At 39.9% G+C, this 25,380-nt stretch overlaps 1 protein-coding gene across 2 annotated transcripts in view; it reads left to right on the forward strand.

Moving 5' to 3' along the window:
- Window positions 1-717: 717 nt before the first annotated feature.
- The window catches only part of LOC127811564 (C2 domain-containing protein At1g53590-like), a 38,487-nt gene continuing 13,824 nt past the window's right edge, over window positions 718-25,380 (forward strand). Inside the window, exons 1-8 of one of the 2 annotated variants that reach the window (XM_052351541.1) lie at window positions 718-1,148; window positions 1,242-1,316; window positions 1,692-1,835; window positions 4,229-4,324; window positions 4,431-4,562; window positions 7,879-8,031; window positions 8,142-8,183; window positions 8,431-8,479. In XM_052351541.1, the coding sequence (XP_052207501.1) occupies window positions 753-1,148; window positions 1,242-1,316; window positions 1,692-1,835; window positions 4,229-4,324; window positions 4,431-4,562; window positions 7,879-8,031; window positions 8,142-8,183; window positions 8,431-8,479 (1,087 nt within the window). In that variant the 5' untranslated portion in view covers window positions 718-752. The remainder of the gene's footprint in view (window positions 1,149-1,241; window positions 1,317-1,691; window positions 1,836-4,228; window positions 4,325-4,430; window positions 4,563-7,878; window positions 8,032-8,141; window positions 8,184-8,430; window positions 8,480-25,380) is intronic. The other variant, XM_052351542.1, reaches the window with a different exon arrangement.

Consider the following 25,380-nt stretch of genomic DNA (forward strand, 5'->3'; position numbering starts at 1 on the left):
GAAGCGTCTTCTTCTAGACGAAGCCCGATCGGGCTTCGATTCAGGAAGCCCGAACGGGCTTCGTCTGCAGACGAAGCTCGATCGAGCTTCGTTTGCAGACGAAGCTCGATCGAGCTTTGTCGAGATGCAGGGGGCTCGTTGCAGACGAAGCCCGATCGGGCTTCGTCTGCAACGAAGCCCCAAAGACGAAGCCCGTTGGGCACAGCGGGCTTCGTCGCGAACGAAGCCCGACCGTGGGTCTTCGTTCGCGACGAAGCCCGGTCGATCTCCATGGTCGCCGATGAAGCTTTGTCGTCGGCGACCATTTACAGCATCTTATTCATTAAAATCAACAAAGAAACTCTAACCTTGTTTAGCCAAGATGAGATTGATGTCGGCGGTCAAGTGGCTGTCACGGCGGCGGCGGCGAGTGGCTGTCACGGCGGCGGCGGCGAGTGGCTGTCACGACGGCGGCGGGCAGTTGCTTAGTGAGAGAGATGAAGTGGATGGGTGAAATGGGTAATGAGCGGGTGAGGGGTATTTTAGTATTTGACTATTATTGTGTTTATTTTTTATTTCTTTCTAACTTTTTAAATAAACTAATGGTTGAATCTGACAAAGTGGCTATATTATGTAATTAGTTTGTTTGAAAGTACAGAAACGTTTTTTTTTTAAAAAGAGGATAGAAAGGAATTTTATGTTTAAATAGTGGTTACTTTTTGCCATTTCCACTATTTTTAATGTGAGATTAAAAGTGTTTATTTTGAGATGGGATGCAAAAAGTTGTTGGTGCCGGAGGTGATTTCAGATTTCGCTTCGATTCCTTTGGATTTTCTGTGAATTGCGACGCTGCTCGAACTCGATGCAATTGTCTTTCCAAACTGTGCTCTCTACGCCATGTATGGCGAATCGGTTGGAGTAGCTTATTCCTTCTTCCGATCGATCAGAACCCCAGTGAAAGCCAGAGAGAAAATGAATACTTTGGTTTGCTGATCTTTGATAGGAGAGGAGAGGAGAGGAGAGGAGAGAAGAGCAAGGAAATGGGCCTTTTGGAGGCTTCAATTTTGCATCACCTCTGCATTGTGCTTCTTCTGATTTGGTTCCTTTCTTCCTTCTTCAACTGTCGCCACCCTCTCGTCTTCTTCCTTTCTCTGATCTACCTCTATCTGGTAAAGCAGTTCGTGTTCCTAAATGACTTGCGTGTGTTTTAGATTGTGAAAGAATAGCCGTTAATCCGCATTTTCGGTTTATGTTTCTGTAAGGTCCACGAGCGGTATGTGATGCGGCTTCGGAGAAAACTGAGGTTCCAGGAAAGAAGGCGCTCGAATCAGAGACGAGTAAATTTCGTTTTCTAATTCTTCTGTTTAGATTCTTTGCTTAATTTGTCTGCTCTAGTTTGACTGAGGTACTTGAATTTGAATATCATGTTTCTGTGGTGACTAGGGCCCAGATAGGCAGATGCCTTTCCCAATCTAGCTTTTTTATAGGGTGTGAAACTGAATGAATTGGCTATTGTTGTGTATGGGACAATTCTTTTGGTTCCTTGTGGTTTATATGTTCCATTTTTGTCCATTTGGGGTATTATTTTTTCTTTCCATCTATTTGGAATTCTCTGTCCCTCACCCTGTGTGTATGTTCTTGATTTTGATCCTTATGTGAATTTATTTCCTCTTTCACTTTTATAGATAAACTTTTACTTTTGTTTTCTTAAGGTACTTGCTGATTCTGAAACTGTCAGATGGTTGAACCATGTGGTAGAAAAGATTTGGCCTCTTTGTATGGAGCATATTGTTTCACAGAAAATTCTAGTACCTATAATACCTTGGTTCTTGCACAAGTTCAAACCATGGACTGTGGTATGAATCTAACCCTTTAATTCTATTAATTGCTTTCTTTAATGTATTTTTCTTGTCAAGAGTGTGTTTGTCTTTGAGGAGGCCCTTTATTAATCTGTATTTGTTCCTGTAGACCATTTGTGGATATTTTCTATTTGATTCTGTACTCTGCTGATACACCATTTGGTTCACAAATCTCACATTGAGCAACATTTTTGGACCATAATATCTATATTCCTGCATAATAATAAACTAGAAATTATGGCACACACGATGTGTGTGTATAAATGTAATGACACAGAAAACTGCATCAGCCAAGAATACCGTTGGATCAGGTATAATCTCTCAGGTTGCAGTGGATGCAATTTGGTGTGGTGCTTGCTTTCATCCATTTGCCTCCTGATGTGGACACTGCAAAAGACCAGCAGTTGGAATTGTCTGTGGATCCCTGAGGGGCCCTCCAATACCTAAGGTATAATTCATTCATGGACCCAAAAGACGGAAGCTATTTCACCAAAAATAAACAGCAATGAGAGAATAATAAAGACCGAATAAGACAGTTGAAAATCTCTCCATTAGGATGTGATTGAAGGGCTTTTATACCCCAGGACCTCAAATCATCTTTTAGGTTGAGGGAATCCCTCTTTTCAAAGAGAGATCTCCGATCTCTGCTGGACCCCATCTCTACTGGCGCAGCAAAGATAAGTCTTGCCATTTTAGGAAAGAGTTGAGGAATGGCAATCTGTTCACTGTTGGGCTTCACTGGGCTTTTGTCTTTAACAGCCTACATGGATTTGAAAAGAGGTGGTTCAGTGTCTCTTCAGCTGGTTTCACAAGTTGTGGGGTCTGAGGGCCAACTGGAGCCCTGAGAGCTGGCCACTTGGCGGGGACCCACTATCAGTGGATATTCTCTCATCAAAATTATTATGATAAAAGTTAAAAAAATTTGAATTTAAAATCTGTTAACAAAATCACTTGCTTTAATTTTTCAAAATTTTCTTTGCGAATAAGTTAATGATGTATTCCCTAAGTAAATGCTGTCAAGTGATTTTACAAGAATGTGACGTTCACACCAACATACAGAGCAAATGAGATCTGTTAGAACAAAAATTGTATAGATAAATAAGAAGATTATTTGTGGAATTCGTATTTGGCAACCAGCCTGAGCTGAAAATGATGGAGAAAAAACAGATTAAGAGATTCTGCAGTTTTGGCAATAACTGATACTTCAGTCACTCTTCAAACTACTTTTGTGAACATTTGCAGTTTTGTGATAAATAATTAGTGAATTTTACTCACTGTGAGGAAAATAATTAAATCTGAATAACTGCAAATGAACAGAATCATCCTTCAAATCCACTGCAACCAGAAGCCAAAAAAATAGGAAGGAACCAGAACCTGATATAATAAAAGAAAACCAATTCTGTATCAATAGAAAAATTCTCTATAAATCCACACTGAACCACATACAGAAAGCATCATTCAGTCATGAACACATACATTAGAAAAGATTAAAAAATCCAGATTAAAATGTACCTTTAGATTTAATGGACTAAAATAGTTTGAGACCACAGACTATTGTTATATAAATTATTGTTGATTTTGATAAACTGATGGGGATTGACAAACGGTGAACATTGAACAAAAAAGAAAACTAGGAAAAATTAATAAATGAAGAAGTGCTCCAACTTGTCGAAAGTACAAAACGTGAATCAACAGAGGAACAATTTCATTTTTCAGTACAAAATCTGCAATGCTTATCAAATCATCTTGTATTAGTGATCATTATCCACTGTAAAGGCAGAATATTGTTTCTAAATTTTATGTGTACATGCAAACATATAGAGAGAGAGAGATGATTTGAAGTCATTTTGTATACTTTTTCCACTGCCTATGACTTTGCACAAAGGTTTCTCTTTGTTTTAGAGACAGTGGATCTTGGTTTTGTCTGATGAAGATGAAGATTTCTTGTGTGTTCTAATGGAAATGTGTTTCAGTTGTGCAGCTTGATTGGGAATGTGCTACATTGTATTGAAGTGAAACATGGACTCTTAATTTAACTAGTACTTCACATCCTTGCTCTTCACATGCAGTTACACCTTGGTTAATTTTTTATATTTTAATTAAAAGAATTTGAAAGGATTCTTTTGACGAATTAGAAAATTGACAGAGCTTCGGTTTTAGGGGATTTGTCTGCTTTTTTATAGTTTTACAGACGTGTTCATTATCATGTATCATGTCTACATATGAAATTTTCATAACTAAGATGTTTTAGAGCCTGTTAACAGTCTTGTGCATTTAGTAACTATATTGGTTTATTATTTTTTATCTCTTATAAAGTTTGATTGGATGTGCTGATTAATTCCGATTGTCAGCCTATCAATGAACTCAGAATTATGTTGGCATGTATACAGAGAGAAGCCATTCTTCGGCATCTATATATGGGACGATCACCTCCTGTGTTTACAGACATGAGGGTCCTCCACCAATCCAATGCTGATGACCACTTGGTATGACTTGCTGTCTTCATCCTTGTGGGTTGTTGTCAATAATGTGTCATCTCAGCTTGTAATCTGTTTTATGGCCAAGACAATTTTAATAATTGTTAAACTGTAGGCTTTGGAGTTGGGAATGAATTTTCGGACTGCAGCTGATATGAGTGCAGTGCTTTCTGTGAAACTGAGAAATAGATTGGGTTTTGGGATGAAGACAAAGTTGCATCTGGTGGGAATGCATGTTGAAGGGAAGGTAGTATATTTTCACTTTTAGTCCAGGCTTGTGATTGCAAGGTCTTCTTTGTCATTTGTATTTGGAAAATGCTAGAAAGCCTGACGGGCTTACCGACCGGTTTACCGAAAGGGGGCAAAAAGACGATTTTGCCCCCATGACCTGCTCTCTCCCTCCCCCTCCCATGGATTCCCCCCCTGCTTTGCGCGTCTCCCCTTCCATGGCCGCCGCCTCGCCTCTCCGCCGCACCTCGCTGCAGTCACCTGGCCTCGCCTCCGTCGCCTCTCTGCCATCGCCACCTCGCCTCACCGACAGTCGTTGCATCGACAGTCGGCGAGGCGAGGCGGCGATGGCAGAGAGGCGACGGAGGCGAGGCGAGGCGACTGCAGCGAGGCACGGCGGAGAGGCGAGGCGGTGGCCATGGCAGGGGAGACTCGTAGAGCAGAGAGGGGGGGGGGGGGCAGTGGCCCGCTTTGCAAATTTGCAAAGTGGGCAGGGGTAAAATCGTCTTTTTGCCCCCTTTCCGTGAGCCACTCGATAGGCCCGTCGGGCCTTGTAGAACGACTCTTTGTATTTTAGGTGGGGACAAAATCGTCTTTTTGCCCCCTTTCTGTGAGCTGCTTGGTAGGCCCGTCGGGCCCTGCAGAATGACTCTTTGTATTTTAGGTTCATACTGAATGTAAGATAATAAACAAGTTGAAAGCTGTGGTGATTATAGCTGACTAATCCCAAGTGCCCATGTCAACGGGAAGGTTTGTTACCTCAATGCCAGCTCCTCACCTAAACTTTCAAAAAGTGGTCCTGTATTCTAGTAAGTTATGTTTGACCTCTTCTCATGTTCAGTCAAAAGATGCAATATTATGAGATTATTTCACTGACTTTCCATATGTCACGGATAAGATAATGCAGGGAATACTTTGCTTTTTAATTCCTAGCTAATAAATTAGAATAATGTAGATTTTTTATGAACTCACTCCTTATCTTACAAAAGCAAACCTATGCTTGCACTACTTTAGTAGTCTAATAGATCTAACTATGGTATTTGGTCACTGTGTTCCATAAGCCCTTAAAAAATTAGATTAACTTAAAGCAAGATGAAATGTTGATTGAAGACAGAGAAATGCTTTGTAAGAAGAGAGAGAGCATGAGCGGTGCCATTTTACATTTTGTAGATGGAAAAGAAAACATTCTCAACCGGAAAAAAATAAAGAAAAACATTATCATGAAAGCTTTAGTGAAGAAAGATACAGATAGTTTTCATAGTTTGATAAGAAAAAACACAGAAAGGGAAAAAACTGAACCCCTCTAAGACCACTGGTGAGTAATGAGGATTCCCTTAGTGCCTTTTCTGCTGTTGCAACTCCATGGAAAAGTTTGTTTTACATTTAAAAAAGTGTCCCAAGTACATGAGGCTCCCCACTTGCACAGAACCTTACCTTTGCTTTGCAAAGTGGCTACGTCCACAACTTGAACCTGTAACTTCCAGTCACTACTCACAAGTTTGACATTTGTTAATAGAAAATTAGAACATTCTAATGAAAGTGTGTAGTGAAGGAAGATGCAGATTTCTTTGTACACTTGATAACTAAAAGTGGTAACAGGGAAAAAATGCATCCTTCTAAGCTCACTTCTGGATAAGGTATGCTCACTAATCCCCTTTCCATGGTGTCTCCTCTCCTGGAAAATTTAAACTTTACAATTACCCTTAAAATTTTGTGTAAAAGTTATGTAGAAAGAGGTTCCAACTTCCAAGCATCATGGATTAGGTGTTGCATTATAAGATGGAGCATATCTTTCACAAATACCCCTGCTGAATTATTCAAGCAGCAGCAAAATTTGTATGTGACATGTGTATGTTCTCATGCCTGTGAGCAGCAAAATTATTCAAGCAGTAGCAGAACCTTTTTTTGGCTCTCAGGGAGGTCCATTTTAGTTGTGAAGCTATTGAATAATTAGGTGTTGGGATCGAATTATTTAAGGAGGTCAGCCATAGCTTGGGTGAAGGGGAAAGTCTTTTGACAAAACCCTAAATCCCAGCTTCTCATCTTGTTGGTGATCCCCCCATTGTCTGCCGTAGCTTGAAGTCTTAGGGCGCTTCATGTGGATCAAGTCAAATCAATCTGAACTAAGATATAGTGTTGAGTGTCATCCAATGGAGCACACGGATGAGACTCATTAGTAGCCTAATGGAAAAATAGGTTCAAGCAGAGCTTTTTTGGCCAAGCAGACCCACTTGTGCCTCAAATCATGTTGTTGTCTGTAGTTCGCGTACTGCCTCATGGGGCTGAATGTGATGGTCAATGGTCAACGGTCAACAATGCATTTTGGCTGGACTGGAACTTCCATGTGGCTACTGGCTAGTGAAACCCATTAGTTTCAGAACCAAAGTGTCACTCTTACTCAGAATTTATCATTCTTGTACCATATGCTATTACGATTGGAAAATGTTCCATACTTGACTTTGTGAAGCAGTGGTGTTTTTTTAGGATGCAGATGATTTTTGACAAATACAAAGCTTATAAAGTTCTCTCCTTGGATGAGTGGTGGAATGAATTTAGTTAAATACTGAAAAGGAAAAGGACTGAATTGTTGAATAAAAATCTCTGCAACTATAGTCAGAAGAAAAGAGTGGATTACTGTGAAAGAAGACCTGTCATTAATGAAGGAAAATGTCAGGTTAATGCAGGAGTTGACTAGCTCTGTTCTAAAGAGGAAGGAGAGTTACTCTATTAGTATAAAAAACGGCACACATACGTTGCATGGATGACTTCTCATATTCATTAATTAAGAGGGTGTATATGGCACCCATATTAATACTAAGAAGTCCTTGTAATTCTTCTGTTCTAATCTGTAAGTCCAGTAACAATAACTGCCTAGTATATTCTGAAATGTCATAATTAATTTTGGTATTAATCTTTCAGCGATTGTCTCCATTTTTTTCTGGTGAACTCTTTTTGTTTAATGTTTGGTCATGCGAGAAGAGGACCAATAAAGGCTCATGTGAGGAGAGTGGATAGAATGGAACAAGTCTTTAGCTAAAAGGGTAGAGGGAGGCCAGTAAAAATAGGGTGGGAAAGTTTTAGATATGATGTGCGTTATAAAGGCCTTATAGATGACCATAGATAGAAATGATTAGTGAGCTAGAATTAATGTAGCTAACCCTACGTAGTGGGACTAAGGTTTGATATGTTATTGAAGTAAACTCTCTCTTTGTTTTCATGAAAAATTTTAGAATTGGGTGAACTTGCTTGTGCCATTGATTGCTTATAGTGCAAGAACTGGTTTAAATATAGAAGATGCCTTAGTAAATAATGGAAATGTTTTTGGTCTCTTCTAGGTCTTGATTGGGTTAAAGTTCCTTCCCCACTGGCCTTTCCTTGGTCGTTTGCGGGTATGCTTTGTTGAGCCACCATATTTTCAGATAACTGTGAAACCTATTTTCAATCGGGGTGTTGATGTCACAGAACTCCCAGGGATTGCTGGATGGTTGGTAAGTTTATTTCGTGTTTCATGTGTATTAATCACTTGGGCCCCTCTCTCATATTCTCTCTCTCAGAATTATCTCATGACTTCTTTTTCTCTGTCTTTCTCCTTCATTAGGATAAGCTTCTGGCTCTTGCGTTTGAGCAGACACTAGTTGAGGTCAATTTCTCTAGACTTTGATACTCCATTTGTGCAAAAATTTGTGTAGTTATCTCTATTTAATCTTCCTGGGACAATCATGTATTGTTTGGGTGTTTTTCTTAATCTACTGGGACAGTTGTTCTTTGCACTTTCTTTTTATCTGCTCAAAAGCATTAGCAGTTGAGAATTTAGTTGTATGCATTTTAGAGGGTGGCAACATTTCCTCATTAAGAGATTCTGATCTGAATCTTCATAATGTTTTCAGCCCAATATGTTGGTTATTGACATGGAGAAATTCATTTCACCACATGCAGGTAATTTATTTATTTATTTTTGAAGCAAGAGATTCTGACTACATGTGTACTTACTAAAAGCAGGCTCATTGCTTATGACTTAAATATCACAAGGAATAGTATAACTTAGTATAACTTAACTATGTTACCACAGTACCCTAAGGATTACACACAGGCGGAGCTAGAAATTCCATCATGGGGGCGCCAGAAAAATTAAGAAAATAAAAGACATAGTAAGAAGAAAGAACTTTTAGTTGTTGATAGTTAACTTTAAAAAAAAGGATTTTGCAAAAAATTAAAAAGCTAAAAGCATCACTCAAAATTGTGTCTTGCCTATTTTTCATGGTATAAAACTCATCAATAATCATATCTAAATTCAAAGTCTCTGTTATCTCCTTTTCTATGTAGACAATTAGACTTTGCAAAAAAATCATCATCCATTTTATTTCGGAGGTGAGTCTTGACAATTTTAATTGAAAAGCCCTCTCTGTAGTTGCAATTGATATAGAAAGAATCAAGCCAAAAAGATTTCATCTTTTTTGGTGTTTTGATAATTGATTCATCATTCAACTTGTTTTAGACTTTTGGGCTTTTACTTTATTTTTTATTGTAGGTAATTGTTGTAGCCCGGAAACTACGACAATAGAATTTGTTTAAAATGGGGGAAACCGTCGTCCGATGCCGTACTTGATGTCAACGACCAAAGGAATAGCCACCAGGGGAGTTCTCTTGGAGAGAATGTCCTCTCGGAGAGAAGTGGGCCTCTTGGAGAGAAGATCTGACGGAGAGTCTCCTTTCGGAGAGAACAACCGGTCTTGCGAAGCTATAGCTCTCTCGGAGAGAATGAAGCTCTCAGAGAGAGAGTTGCTTAGCTTGGCTACTGCTCTCGGAGAGGGTTTGATACACTCCTCGAAGAGGATTAATCGGCTTCCAGAGAGAGCAGAGACTCGTTTGGGAAGGTGCTTCTAGGGACTTGGAGAGAACAGATGCTCTCTCGGAGAGAATGAGGAGGCTGGGACGCTTCTTCCAGAAGTTTTGCTACCTAAGATAAAGGTTAGAAGGCTTGCGGGAAGAATCTCCCACGAAGACCCTCCGACGAGCAAGTCAGCAGATCGAAAAGAGAAACAACCACAGAAAGAAATTCAAAGGCTTCAGAAAGAGAAATTCTAGAGAATACGAGTAGGTTACCAGTTGTTCGGATCCATTCAATTGTGTTGTGTCTCGCCTTTTATAGAAGTCTGGTGGTGGGTGAGTGATTTATCTCTCGGAGAGAGCCTTCTTCCCTGAAAGGACCTCTTCGAGAGAACTTCCATTCGCTGGACGTATTCTCTCGGAAAGATTTGCCCTCTTGGAGGAGGCAGGGTACAACAGTAATGTTTTGAAATCACCACCATTAAAAAGAGTCCACATAGACAAGTATGAGAGAGAAGATAGATAAATAGTACACTTGCTAGGTAACTTTAAGAACAGACAAGTGAACAAGTATACCATTTTTTCATGATTGGATGTTATAAATAAGGCTCTCCAGCTTGAAAATTATTTCAATATCCCAGTAAATATAAACATGTATTTCTGTGAGTGAGTCTACAACATGCCAAAAAGCAGGCTGAGGTAATCATTTTCTGCAAAAGTTCCTTCATCTGCAGCCTAAGTCATGGCTTTTCCACAACAAGCCCTCTTGCTAAAGGCTAGTGGTAGATGGGTTACCAGAGCTTTTGGAGGACAAGCAAGTGCATAAGCCCAACAATGAACTATGGTAAACCATCAGATGATCCATGTAAGAATAGGGAGGTGATCCTTAGTAGTGACACTTCCTGAACAACTTCAAACAACCTGAATAGGAAAATTAACTTGGGTATTTTGGAAACTAACAATTCAAACTGTTTTCTCAAGTTGTATTGAGCTTGAGATGGATATATATACACAAGCTTGCCTATGGTCGCTTCTAAAATACAAGGATAAAAATACAAGAAAACAATTTTAAATAATATTTAAATGTTACAGATAGCTAGGGCAGTATTTGAACTTGAGTGACCGTTCTTCTCCTATTTTTCTTGAACCACTTTATCTCTTTATCCTCTTATCTCTTTAGTTTGAAACACTCCTAATTACTTCTTGTTTAACAACATTCTCTTAATTTTCATCCATGGTAACAACAACTTGAACTTATGCTTTTCATCTTTATCTCCTTCAACACTATTCCCCCTCAAGCTGGGGAATAGATATCTATCACTCCTTGCTTGCCTCTAATCGATTCAAACCCTTGTCTTGACATAGCCTTTGTAAGGAGATCTGCTTCTTGAGACTTATTGGGAATATAGGAAATACTAATACCTCCATCTTCAATTTCTTGTTTGGTAAAGTGTTGATCAATCCTCACATGTTTCATTCGGTCATGTTGCGCCGTCGGATTATACATAATGCTTATTGCTGATTTGTTGTCACTGCACAGCCTTATTGGAGTAGATATTGGCATGTTTAAATCCTTCATTAGTTTCTCAAGCCAGATAACCTCACAAACACTTTGAGCAATGGCTCGGTACTTTGCTTCTGTACTGCTACAAGAAACCACATTCTGCTTCTTGCTTCTCCACGTAATTAGATTATCCCATACTTTTGTGCAATAACTGGATGTAGACTTGCTATCCTCAATAGAGCCAACCCAATCTGCATCTACATACCCCATAATTCCTTTACCCTCATTCTTTTTGAATAACAACCTTCTTCCAAGTGTTCCCTTAAGATACCTAAGAATGTGACATTGCAGCATTAAGGTGTTTGCTGGTGGGTGAATGCATGAATTGGCTTACCACACTCACAGCATATGCAATGTTAGATTGAGTGAGGGATAGGTAAATTAGCTTTCTAACTAAACGCTGATATCTTCCTCTGTCCACTTGATATTCTCCTCCATCTTCTTCTTTATACTTCTAGTTCGGCTTTAATGGAGTACTGGTAGGTTTATAGGCAAGTTTGCCTGTTTCCTTTAATAAATCTATTGTGTATTTCCTTTGAGAGATGAAAATACCCTCTTTACTTCTTACCACCTCCATCCTTAGGAAATATCTCAGCTATCTTAGGTCTTTCACTTCAAAAACATGTCTTAATTGCCTTTTGAGCTTCTCTATTTCTTGATTATTATCTCTAGTGATGGTAATATCATTCACATAAACAATTAGAATTGTCTTTCTGCCATCTGATACATGCTTTGTAAACAATGTATGATTAGATTGCCCTTGTTTGTACCCAAACTGGTCAAAAGTGACACTAAACCTTTTGAACCAAGCACTAGGGGACTATTTAAGGCCATATAAGGATTTCTTTAGCTTGCAAACCTTCCCTTTCTTATCTTCTGTCTCAAAATCAGGAGGAATTCTCATATAGATTTTCTCTTCTAGTTCACCATTCAAAAAGGCATTCTTAATATCAAGTTGGTGTAATCCCCAATCTAGATTAATTGCAAATGAAAGCAAGACACGTATAGAATTTAACGTAACAACTGGAGCAAATGTCTCCTCATAGTCTAGTCCTTGAGTTTGTGTAAATTCCTGAGCTACTAACCTGGCCTTGTATCTATCACGATTTCCATCTAACTTGTATTTGACTATAAACACCCACTTGCTACCAACCACCTTTTTGTTCTCAGGTAAAGCCACAATATCCCATGTACCATTCTTTTCTAGTGCTTGCATTTCTTCAATAACAGCCCTCCATTGTGAGTCTTGTAGAGACTGTATATATCTTTAGGAATCTTGATCTCATCAACACTAGTAGTAAATGCCCTAAATTGTGGAGATAATCTAGAATATATTAAGTGGTTAGACATGGGATATTTGGCACATGACCTCACTCATTTTCAAAAAGCTATTGGTATGTCTAGATCATCAAACTCTCCAGATACCACCTTTTCCCCATCTCCAGTCACTGGACTTGTCTCTAGAGGTGACAATGGACCTTGTTGAGGATCATGAGGTCTTCTAGAATAAACCAAGGTTGGTTTTTTAGGAGCATGTGCTTGTTCTCCCTCTTGATCGATTACATAGATCTGGGTAGGAGTAGTGACTGCCTCAGGGATGTCAGTTGGCAAAGCAGGAAAAAAAGTAGCATCCCAATCTTGCTTTGCACTAGATATCCCCTCCTGCAAAGAGATGTTATGTTAAAAGTATTGATTCTTGAGAAAGGAGACATCACAAGAAACAAGGAATTTTCAGGTGTAAGGATAATAACACTTGTATCTTTTTTGTGTAGGAGAATAGCCAACAAACACACATTTTAGACCTTTAGGAGCCAATTTGGAATGAGAAGGAGAATGATCATGCACTAACACAATACACCCAAAATTTTTTGGGGGAAGAGAATTAAGTATCTTAGTATGATGAGGATAAAACTCAAGAAAAGTACTCAAGGGAGTCATAAAAGCAAGGGCTCTGGAAGGAAGTCTATTAATAAGATAAGCAGCTATAAGAATTGCCTCCCCCCTAGTAGGAAGTAGGAACTGAGTTGGTAAACACCATAGAGTGAGCAGTCTCAATAAGGTGGCGATTTTTCCTTTCTGCCACCCCATTCTGTCGAGGATTGTCAGGGCAAGAACTTTGATGAATTATCCTTTGTTCAACTAAATAATGGTTAAATCATTTGAGAAGTACTCTAGGCCATTATTTGAACGAAGGACATAGATTGAGGATTGAAAGACATTGCATACCATCTGATGGAATCTTTTGAAGACAACACTGGCTTCAAATTTTTCTTTCACTAAGAAAACCCAACAAACCCTTGTATGTGTGGAAGTGTTAAATACTTGAGGCAGCTTAAGTTGGTTTCTGTTGGTAGTTATATAGCTGTGTGGTGGTGTCTTTATTCTATTGTTTGTTTTCTGTGTGTATTAAGCTATGTATATAAATAGCTCAACTATTTATTTGTAGCGTGCGGTGGTTTTATTTCTTGAGATTAGATATACATTTTGCATTATGTTTTCTCTCAACCTTCTTGTTCGTTTTGCCTTATTTTTGATTTTCAAATGGTATCAGAGCCATTCTAATGGCTTCCGATCGAATTGTTGACTCCGCCTCTTCTTCTCCTCCTCCTTGTCAATCTAATTCGAGTATGTCAGTTTCCTCGCAATCTGATTTTTCTGCAGTTGCGAAGGCCTTTAGTTACATTCCTTTGAAATTGGATGCGAGAAATTACATTTTCTGGAAGGCGCAAATTCTCGCCACTGTTCGCGCTTTCGATCTTGTTTTGTTTTTTAACAAGGCAACTCCTCTGAAGAATGTGACTGCTCTTGACGGCGAGATAGTAGTGAATCCGGAGTACATGAATTAGCTCCGTTCTGATCAACTTTTGCTCGGCTGGTTGTTTTCCACAATCAGTGAAGAGGTGCTTGCTCAGGTGATACATTTAGAATCATCGGCTGAGGTATGGATTTTGTTGGAGAATTTATATGCTAGGCAGACACTGGCAAAATCTTTCCAACTTAAACAACAATTATGATCTGTTAAGAAGGATAGTATGTCTATTAATGACTATGTTTTAAAGATCAAAACCATAGGCCACGCACTTGCAGCCATAGAAGAACCTGTAAATGATAATGAATTACTGCTGGCCATTTTAAATGGTTTAGATCAAGATTATGAGACTGTTGTGAGTCTCATAACCTATCCAATATCTACTACTCATGCACGAACAACGGTTATCTGCTAAGAATTCACCGTTAACAACACTTAATTTTGATGTTTCTGCACCTTTGAGTGCGAATGTGGCGTCATACTATACTGCTCATAGCAATGGAGGATTTAACAATAGTAGAGGAGGATTTGTTAATCGAGGAGGTGGTACTAGTTTTAGAGGCAGTAGAAGTCGTGGTAGAAACTCTAACAGACGTATCTACTGTCAATTGTGTGTCAAGGCAGGTCACTTTGCAGATCGATGCTACTACCGATTTGATAAGAATTTTCAAAGAGTGACTGGTTATAATAATGACAGATCACAAGGAGGTAATGGGAGTGTTCCGCAAGTGGATGCTCGTGGTTATAGTCCTCAATTGGATGCTTGTGCTTATGTGGCTTCCTTTAGTGACTCTAACGGAGCTTTCATGCCTGATTATGATTCAATCTAGGGTTCTCACTATGGTAACCCTCCTTTTAAACCTATTTTGCATCCTTCTGACCAATTTACTTCTCCATCTGCTGTTCTAGACTAGTCTTGGTTCGTGGATTTCGGTGCCATGAATCATATTACCTCTAATCTGAACAATCTGTCAGTCCACACTCTATATTATGGTGGGGCAATGGTAAGCAATTATGTATAACACATGTCGGCACAGGTTCTTTGCAAACTTTTCCTCACTCAACCTCTGTTTTGTGTGTTCCAAACATTCTTCATGTTCCAAGTATGAAGAAAAATCTACTTAGTGTGTCTCAGCTTACTTGTGAACATAATGTGATAGCTGAATTTCACTCTAATGTTTGTTTTATAAAGGACAAAACTACTGGATGAGTGCTGCTCCAGGGACACCTTAAGGATGGACTATATCGGCTAAAACCAGCTTTAAGTCTGCTGTTAACAGCAAGTCTGCCCATCCTCTAGCATGCGTTTTAGTTCCTTCAGTGTCTTACCTTTCTTCTTGTACGAGTGATAATAAATGTACTAGTTAACAATGTGATAGACAGTGCTCATTTGGTCATGAGATGTCTAAATCTGTAACTGTGGCTCAGATTAAACCCATAACAGTTGTATGTAAACAGTGGCATGATTGCTTAGGCCATCCCTCTCTACATGTGTTACGTTTGGTGCTGAATAAAATTGGATTACCATGTTCCATTACTGATTTGTCTTTTTGTGATGCTTGTAAAGTTGAAAAACTAAGTTAGCTTCCGTTTTCTAGGCATGATATCACAGTTAATGCCCCCCCTTGAATTAGTTTATTCAGATCTTTGGGGTCCTGCCCCTGTATTGTCCACAGAGGGTTTTCGATATTATGTTATATTTGTGGATGCCTATACTCGATATACATGGTTCTATCCTCTTAGACTCAAATTTGATGCTTTGTCAGCATTCATGATATTTCATAAACTTGCGGAAATTTAGTATAAAACCAAGCTTTCTGTGTTGCAAACCGATAATGGGGGGGAGTTTAAGTCTTTTGTTCCTTATCTTCAATTTTGTTCCTTATCTTCAGTCTCATGGAATTCAATCTAGATTTACTTGTCCTCACACTCATCAACAGAATGGTGTGGTGGAAAGGAAGCATCGACATATTGCCGAAATGGGCCTTACCATGTTGTCTCATGCTTGTCTACCATTAAAGTTCTGGGTTGAGTCTTTTCAAATAGCTGTGTATCTCATAAATTTGCTTCCCTCTTCATCCATATAGTTTCAAATTCCTTTTGAAAGATTATATAATCGCACACCTAACTACAACATGTTGCAACCATTTGGTTGCACCTGTTTTTTTCTTTTACGGCCATATAACAAACGTAAATTGGATTTCCATTCTGCGAAATGTGTTTTTCTTGGCTATAGTCAAAACCAAACTGGGTATCGGTGTCTCCATCCTTCAGGTAGAGTTTTTGTCTCTCATCATGTTGAGTTTAATCCTTTTGAATTTCTGTTTCCTCAGTTGTTTTCCACTTCCTCTTCTTCATTCTCAAATTTCACAAGGTCGTTCCACTACTTTTCTTCATCCTACTGTCTCTTCTTCATCTTCCTTGTTCTGTCCTAGAGCAGCTCAGTCCGTGTCCTCTGCACTACCAACCCCTCCTTTTGTGCCATCTTCTGGCACATCTTTGTTAGACACTTCTCTTACATCTGGCATGCCTGTGCCTATAGCTACGCCTATTGCCTCTAAGCCTAAGCCACCTGTTAAAGCTATTCTAGCACCCTCTGTTCACCCTATGCTCACCAGACTTTGAGCCAAGTCTCTTGCTTTGTCTCCTCCACATGCCTTAGTGAGTTCTCTTGAACCTAGTTCAGTAAGTGAAACTCTTTTAGATTCACAATGGGTTAAAGCTATGGTGGATGAGTATCGAGCCTTGGAGAGAAATCATACTTGGGTGTTGGTGCCTTTTTCCAGTGACATGAATCTGATTGGAAATAAGTGGATTTTCCATATTAAGTATAATTCTGATGGGTCCATACTTAAGTATAAGGCTCGGTTAGTGGTGGCAAAGGGATTTCTTCAAAATCTAGGAGTTAATTATGCTGACACATTCAGCCCTATGGTTAAGGCTCCCATTATTCGCATTTTGTTCTCATTGGCTGTTCAGTTTGGTTGGGAAATACAAGTAGACGTGAATAATGCATTTCTCAATGGTGATTTGAGTGAGACAATGTATATGGTCCAGCCTGAGGGGTTTGTGAGTTCTTAATTTCCTCAGCATGTCTATCAGCTGAGGAAATCGCTTTATGGTCTAAAGAAGGCTCCTCGAGCTTGGTACACTAAGCTGAAGACAACACTTTAGTGTTAGGGCTTTGTTTGATCCGTATCTGATGCCTCGTTGTTCATTAAACAGGCTGCTGATCATGTGTTGTTTATATTGGTTTATGTTGATGACACCCTGATTACTGGCTCCAATTCAGTTGCTTTGCATGGGTGTATAGCAGATCTTGGTTGTGCCTTTGCCCTAAAGACTCTAGGAGCAGTGAATTATTTTTTGGGCTTTGAAGCCTATAGAGATCAGTCTGGTCTTTATCTTAATCAATCCAAGTATGTGCGTGATCTGTTGTGTAAAGCGTCAATGCAGGATTGTAAGCCTTGTAGTTCTTCTATGGCTGTTGGAACTTATTTGACTGATGATGGAGAACTGTTTTCTCAGCCTAGTTTGTATCGCACTCTGATTGGCTCACTTCAATATCTCACCTACACTCGCCCTGATATAGTTTATACTGTAAATAAGTTGAGCCAGTTTATGGCAACTCCTAAAATGCAACACTGGTTGGCATGTAAGAGGTTGTTGAGGTTTATTAAGGGCACGATTGGTTTGGGGTTAGTGGTTACTTCCTCACCAAAAGATCTCTCTTTAGTGGTCTACACTGATGCTGACCACGCTGCTTATCGGGTTACTCGTAGATCCTCCAGTGGTTATTGTGTCTACATTGGTCCAAACTTGATTGTGTGGGGATCTAAGAAACAATCAGTTGTGGCTAGGCCTGTTTGGGAGACGGAGTACTGTGCAGTTGCATTGGGAGTGACTGAACTTTTGTGGCTTAAGCAGTTACTGATGGAGTTGGGTTATCCATGTGTAAATACTCCTATTGTGTGGTGCGATAATCTAGCAGCCAAAAGCATGGCTGAAAATCCTGTGTATCATTCTCGTACGAAACATATTGGCCTTGATGTTCATTTTGGGCATGAAAAAGTAGAAAATGGTGAGGTGGAAATCAAGTATGTTCCTACTGCTGAGAAAGTTGCTGATGTGTTTACTAAGGGGTTGTCAAGAGATCGTTTTGAACTGTTATGCAAGAAGTTGGGCCTCACAGAGACACTAGGTCGCTTAAAAGTAAAGACAAGTGCCAGAATGTTAAAGGAATCGGAGCCTAAATTGAAGGGTAGTGTGGAAGAGTTAAATACTTGAGGCAGCTTAAGTTGGTTTCTATTGGTAGTTATATAGCTGTGTGGTGGTGTCTTTATTCTGTTAATATCGTTTGTTTTTCGTGTGTATTGAGCTATGTATATAAATAGCTCAACTGTTTATTTGTAGCGTGCGGTGGTTTTATTTCTTGAGATCAGATATACATTTTGCATTCTATTTTCTCTCAACCTCCTTGTTCGTTTTGCCTTATTTTTTATTTTCGTAGTATGATTATCTATGAAAGTGATAAACCAATGGGTATTGGTTAGGTTAGGGATTCTTGTTGGTTCCCATATGTCACTATGAACTAAGTAAAAAGGTTTGGAAGGTTTGTAAGAATGAATAGGATGAGATACTCTTGTTTGTTTAGCAAGTATACATTGCTCACAATGAAAAGAAAGATTTTCTTTATTGATAAAAAGATGAGCGTACAATACTTTAAGATATCTAAAACTAGGATGAGGGTTTGTGCCATAGCATTATATCAGAATCTGAGACAACAAAAAAAGAGGATTTATTATGTAGCCTAGATCTAGAGGAATTACAAATTCCTGAAATGTAGTTAAGAGCTTCCTTTTCCTTAGCACTACCAATCATCTTCCCTGAAGATGCGTCCTGAAATTCACAGTGAGATGGAAAGAAAGTCATCATACAACTCATGTCTTTGGTTAGCTTACTCACGGATAATAAGTTGCATTTCAAGTTGGGCACATATAATACATAATTTAAGTGTAAGCCTGCCAAATAGACTGATCCTTACCTTTCAGCCAAAGAGACTGTCCCATCAGCCATTGAGACAGTTACACCTTTATCACATTTCTTATAGGTTGATAAAGTATTAAGCGAACCTGTCATATGGTTTGAGGCACATGTATCTACAGTCCAAACATCTGTAGTAAGTTTTTGGGAGAGTAGAGACTGGTATGATGTACCTTGTTTGGCAAGGGATGCTGTTGGTTTGGGAAGTTCTGTAGAATCAGATGATTTTGATAATTTCGTCTGATTTAGTACCTGCTGCAGAAATTCAAGTTGATCTATAGTCAAAGTTGAGTTGGTTGGCCTTGCCTTCCCACTAGAGAATCTGCCACATAGGCGAATTAAGTTGCTCTCCTCCGAGTTTTAGGTTTTCAATTTGCTGGTTTATCATAGATTTTCCAGCAAGTTTCCCTTGTATGATAGGGTTAATTACAGTGATCACACCATTGTTTGTCTCGTTGGAATTCGCCACGTGGTGAGGTTGTAGGTTTCGTTTTTGAAGTAGAAAGATTTGAGGGCTGCCATCATTGTTAGCAACCAATGATGGATTCAACATTACTTTCTTTTGACTTTCCTCTCCTCTCAGTTTCGCAAAGGCCTCTTGTATGGATGGAAGAGGTTTAGCTCCTAGCAACCTACCTCGAACTTCATCTAATTCAATGTTGAGTCCATGGAGGAAGTCAAACACTCGTTTTTTTTCCAACATCTTGTTGTACTTTACTCCATCCTCGGAGCATCCCCAACTAATCTCATAAAATAGATCCATCTCCTACCATAACTCAGTCAAAATATTATAGTATTCAGTGACTCAGTGATTACCTTGTCTAGTTGTCTGGATTGCATACTGGATTTCAAAGCATTGGGCAGTATTTTCCATATCCGAGTAGAGTTCCTGCATTGCCTCCCAGATCTCCTTAGCTATTTTGTAGAAAAGATAGGTCCTCCCAATCTTTGGCTCCATAGAGTTGATTAACCAAGCCATGATAATGGAATTCTCAGCATCCCAAACACCATAGGTTGCTGATTCAGTGTCAGGCATAGGGGTGGCTACAGTAAGATATCCAACTTTCCCTTTGTCCTTAATAACCAGCAAAACTGATTGAGACCATTCTTTAAAGTTGGTTCCATTCAGTTTATGCTGAGTAATTTGAAGTGTGTGGTTGTCAAGAGATATTGGAACAACAAGAACTTGTGTGGCCCTAGTTGGTGCAGGGATAGTGGTGGCTGTTTCACTAGCCGATTGGTTTCCAGCCATTATGTACGACTTAGATCTCTATAACTTGTTGGGTGAAAGGATAAGATATTCAGCCACAAGACTGGTGGCTTTGATACCATGAACAACTTCAAACAATCTAAATAGGAGAATTAACTCGGGTATTTTGGAGACTAACAATTCAAACTGTTTTCTCTAGTTGTATTGAGCTTGAGATGTTGGAGACTAACAATCCAAACTGTTTTCTCTAGTTGTATTGAGCTTGAGATGGATATATATATATATGAGCTTGCCTACGGTAGCTCCTAAAATACAGGGATAAAAATACAAGAAAACAAATTCAAACAATATTTAAATGCTATAGATAACTAGGGCAGTATTTAAACTTGAGTGACCATTCTTCTCGTATTTTTTTGGAACCATTTATCTCTTTATCCTTTTATCTCTTTAGTTTGAAACACTCCTTATCACTTCTTGTTTAATAGCATTATCTCTTGATTTTCATCCATAGTAACAACAACTTGAACTTATGCTTTTCATCTTTATCTCCTTCAACACTTCCACTACCCACAGACTGCTACTACTGTCTAGTAGTGACACTTCCACTTCACAGAAAGGAAATTTCAACCTTTTCTAAAGCTGAAATTGGCTAGAGCAAGATCAACAAACTACCCACATTGCAACCCCAAAGCCACCAAAGAAAGTGGAAATCTTTTTAGTCTACCTACAGTCTTATGCAATTATACTTGTCCTTAATCAAGGCAAAGAAATCAAGGTTTTGATTATTTGTGATTAGTCAATATTCTATAGATTTAAAGCTATAATTAGGATGTGATTATATCTATGTTACTGTAAATAGAATATTACTTAATTAGGAGATTTGTTTCCATATTTAGGGAAGCATCCTATGTATATATATATGTCTACCAGTTCAATGAAAGATACTGCCATATTTTTCCACATGGTATCAAAGCCTAAGAAGCCCTAGGACTCTCTTTTTGAGCCTTCATCACAGACTGCCCTCTTGGTGCTACTGACAGCCTACCACCAGCAGCCTTCATTGCTACCTAGCCTTACCTGCTACCACAACCATCACTAGCAGCCTTCATTGTTGCGATAGTAACTTATTCACCACTCTTCTCTCAGCCTTTCCATTAATTGGAGATATTGGCCACCACTGGCAAAGTTAGTTCCCATGACACTAGAGAAAAACTAGCACCCTCGTTGCTTCAACCGTCGGGAGTATTGCAACAAATCAATGTTTCCTATTGGTTGGATGGGAAGAATTATCTCAAATGATCCCAATTGATTCGAATCATTTTGAAAGGGAAGAGGAAGATTAGTCATATCATAGGGACTAGACCAAAGAAGGAAGATCCAGCCTAGACAACATGGAATGAAGGAGATTCCATGTTAATTGCATGGCTTTGGAGTTCCATGGCACCCAAAATCAGTGACACCTGCATGTTTTTATCAACAGCCAAGGAGGTTTGGGAGTCTAACCAACAGACCTACTCGAAGGTTAAAGATGCAACCCAAATCTATGAATTGAAGACCAAAATAGCTTCAGCGAAGCAAGGGAATAAAACTGTCACCGAGTATGTCAATCTCTTAAAAGGACTATGACAAGAGATGGATCACTACCGGGTCATTGAGATGAAGAACAGTGATGATGTAGCCAACTTGAAAGCTTTCATAGAAAAGGATCGCACTTGCGACTTCCTTACAGGTCTCAATGTGGAGTATGATCAGGTGAGGGTTCAAATCCTAAGCAAAGATGACTTACCTTCATTTAATGAAGTAATTTCGATTATTCTAGCCGAGGAAAGCAGGCGGGGTGTCATGTTGGACTCGAAAATAGTTGAGGCCTCAGCAATGGTGGAAAATGGAGGAAGTCTTGGATTTAAGAAGGAGCAACTGATTGGAGAGAATGGAAAAACAGTTCCCAAATCCATGGGTAGTGACAACCACAAGAATATGTGGTGTACTTTCTACAAGAAACCAAGGTATACTAAGGAGATGTGCTGGAAGCTAAATGGAAAGCCACCAAACAAGGAATGTGGAAATAAAAGTGGATAACAGCATCGGAGCCAGGGGCAAGCCCATATGGCAACCCCACAAAGGGAAGAACAACCCCATGAACCAAAGGAATTCAACAAGGAAGAGATTGAAAGGTTGTGGTACTTCTGAAGTACTCTTGACAAACCATCATCTTCAGGTAACTGCTCGTTGCTACACTCAGGTAAACCTTCAATTTCTCATGCTTTAAATGCCTCGTATACATCCTTTAAAGACTTATGGATTATTGACTCTGAAACCACTGACCATATGACTCCTTCCTCCCGATTTTTTCACTCATACTCACCTTGTTCAAGCAATCAAAAAATTGCTACAGCTGATGGTTCTTTGATTACTGTAGCTGGAATAGGAGAGATTCAAATCAATCCTACTCTTACACTCAAATGTCCTTTATGTGCCAAACCATCCACCAACCTTCTCTTCGTATCCAAACTATCCTATGATGGCAATTGCAAAGTGATTTTTCTCCCTTCTTGCTATTTGTTTTAGGATCAGGACTCGGGATTGATGATTGGACGTGCTAAGGAATGGGATGGCTTATATTATCTTGAGAAATCTGAAAAATTACCAATTGGTAGGTGGAACCAGCCCTTAACAAGCCTTTCAAAACCACATATACCCTCCAAGGACACCATTTGGATGCATCATTACAGGCTAGGATACCCTACTTTTTTCACTCTTAAAATTCTATTTCCTTATTTGTTTAAAGACTTAGATATTAGACAATTTTATTGTAATGTCTGTGAATTTGCCAAACACAGACGTGTTATTTTTTCTGCTAATAATAACCGATGTCATCTTCCTTTTGAATTAATTCATAGTGATATCTAGGGTCCATCAACCATTCCAAATGTTTCTAGGGCACGTTGGTTTGTTTTGTTTATTGATGATTGCACAAGGTTTACTCGGGTCTTTCTTCTTAAATCTAAATTTGATGTGAGTGACATTCTACCCAATATCTTTTCTATGATCCAAAATCTATTTGGGGCATAAGTTAAACGATTTAGCTCAGATAATGCAAGGACCTATTTCCTTAAAAACGGTGACCTATGCATGAGTCCTCATGTGTTTCCACCCCCTAGCAGAATGGTGTTCCAAAACGAAAGAACAAGCATATCCTGGATACTACTAGGGCATTGTTGTTTCACAAAAATGTGTCTAAACAATTTTGGGGGGAAACGACCCTCATAGCCACTCATGTCATCAACTGGTTACCCTCTAAAGTGTTACATTTTTCAAACTCCCATGGCAGTTTTACCCCAATTCTATCCTAATCTTCCTACCACAAATCATCTTAACCCTAAAGTATTTAGGTGTGTTTCATTTGTTTATGTTCACAGCCCTAATAAGGGGAAATTGGATCCTAGAGCTCTTAAGGGTATCTTTGTGGGTTATTCTTCTGCACAAAAAAGGGTACAAATATTATCATCCTGCAACTAAAAATTTTTGGTTTCTGCTAATGTTACCCTTGTTGAGGCTGAACCCTATTTTACTCACTCTTATCTTCAAAGAGAGACCTCAAGTATGGAAGATAAGGATGGGTTGGCCCTTCCTAACTTACCATCAACTCCTAACCCTCCTAACCTTCTGCTCAAACCTGCATCTGAAACTACCAAACTTGCAATTGAACCTACTTCTGACCTACTGCCCAATCATGCGCTTGAATCCACTCCACAAATCCATGAACCCGAATCAGATTGATAGGTCGCCGGTGCACCGAACCTATCAAAGACGCAGCAAGCAGCCGAAGGCATGAAGATGGGTGTAAGGGGGGGGGGGGGGGGTCCGCACATGCAGGTGTAACAACCAGCATGTGCGTATGGGAGGGGTAGAAATGTAATCCACATGGCTGAGAGAATAATCATCATGTGAATGGGGAATTCAATTAGAGTGGTGGTGGGGAGAGGTATAAGTAGGAGGGGAAGAGGGAGAGTGTGGTAGCTAAATTTTGATAGAGAATTGGGAGAGTTAGGGCCTCTCGAATGCCCTGTTTCATTCTTGTTTTCTGTTGAAAGGATTTGGGAACTATTGATATTGGATTGTTATTGGAACTCTATTGAGGTTCCTATCAATTTGGTATCAGAGCTATTCCGACCCTGATGGTGAACTTGACGGAGAAAGTTGGTGAGTTGGAGTCGAAGATGGAAGGCGTACAAAGGGGAGTTGAAGACATTAGAGGGAATGTCCAGGCGGTGGAGCCCAATGTAGCGGTGATGCTAGAACAGTTCGCCTTCATGTGAACGAAGTGGGATGAGCTGGAGTGGAAGAGGAAGAACAAGTCCAAGGAGCAAGAAGGACCTTCGGAATTCACCATGGATTCCGAAGTAACCCCTGGGGTTGTGGGGGGTTGCGACTCAGAGGGGGGTATCGAGGGCAGGTACCAGTTGGACTTACGTGGAAGACGATTGGAGATGCCCATTTTTTAAGGAGAAAATCCGGATGAGTGGATCTTTCGAGTCGAAAGGTATTTTGCTGTCAACCAACTAACGGATGAGGAGAAGATAGAATTCGCAGCACTGTGTTTCGAAGCAGCAGCACTGTCTTGGTTTCAATGGGAGACAAGGCGAAGAGGAATTCGGAGCTGGGAAGGCTTGAAGCAAGGAATTCTGGGCCGGTTTCGCCCCACCCAGGAGGGGTCACTAGAGGAGCGTTTCTTGGCTCTTCGGTAGGAGGGATCGGTGAAGGAGTATCGCTTAAAGTTTGAGACCATGGCCGCGACAGTGCCTGATGTTCCGGAGGCGTTTTTGGAGGGCCAATTCCCCAATGGCCTCAACCCAGAGATAAGAGCTGAGATCAGGGTGTTACAACCACGGGGGCTCGATCGAATTATGATGGTGGGCCAAAACATTGAGGACAAGAACGTAGCTCTTCAGAATTGCCATCGGGCAACCGAACCAACCAGGAGCGGTTATTCCACAACAACTGCGATCGCGAGTCGGATGTCACCGGTTCCAGCGAAGAGTTTGGGTTCCTCCCAAAAGTCCGTAAATCAGCCAAGCCCTAGGTTTCACCCCGTTGGAAATGGTGGCAACTTACCTTTCAAGAAGCTTAGTAAGGCTGAGTGGAAGGCAAGGTTGGAGAAGGGCCTTTGCTTCTGTTGTGATGAGAAATGCTCGATTGGCCATAGGTGCAAGAACAAGGAGCTCCAAGTGTTGATGATCTATGACGAAGAAATGGGCGAGGCTGTGGCAGAAGAAGAAGCAGTGCAGGGGGGCGATGAAGGGTTGGGATATGGGGGAGAGGTGATTGAATTATCCATGAATTCGGTGGTGGGATTAACTACACCTCAAACGATGAAGCTAAGG

Source organism: Diospyros lotus, chromosome 10, assembly GCF_014633365.1.
Source record: "Diospyros lotus cultivar Yz01 chromosome 10, ASM1463336v1, whole genome shotgun sequence".
NCBI lineage: Eukaryota > Viridiplantae > Streptophyta > Magnoliopsida > Ericales > Ebenaceae > Diospyros > Diospyros lotus.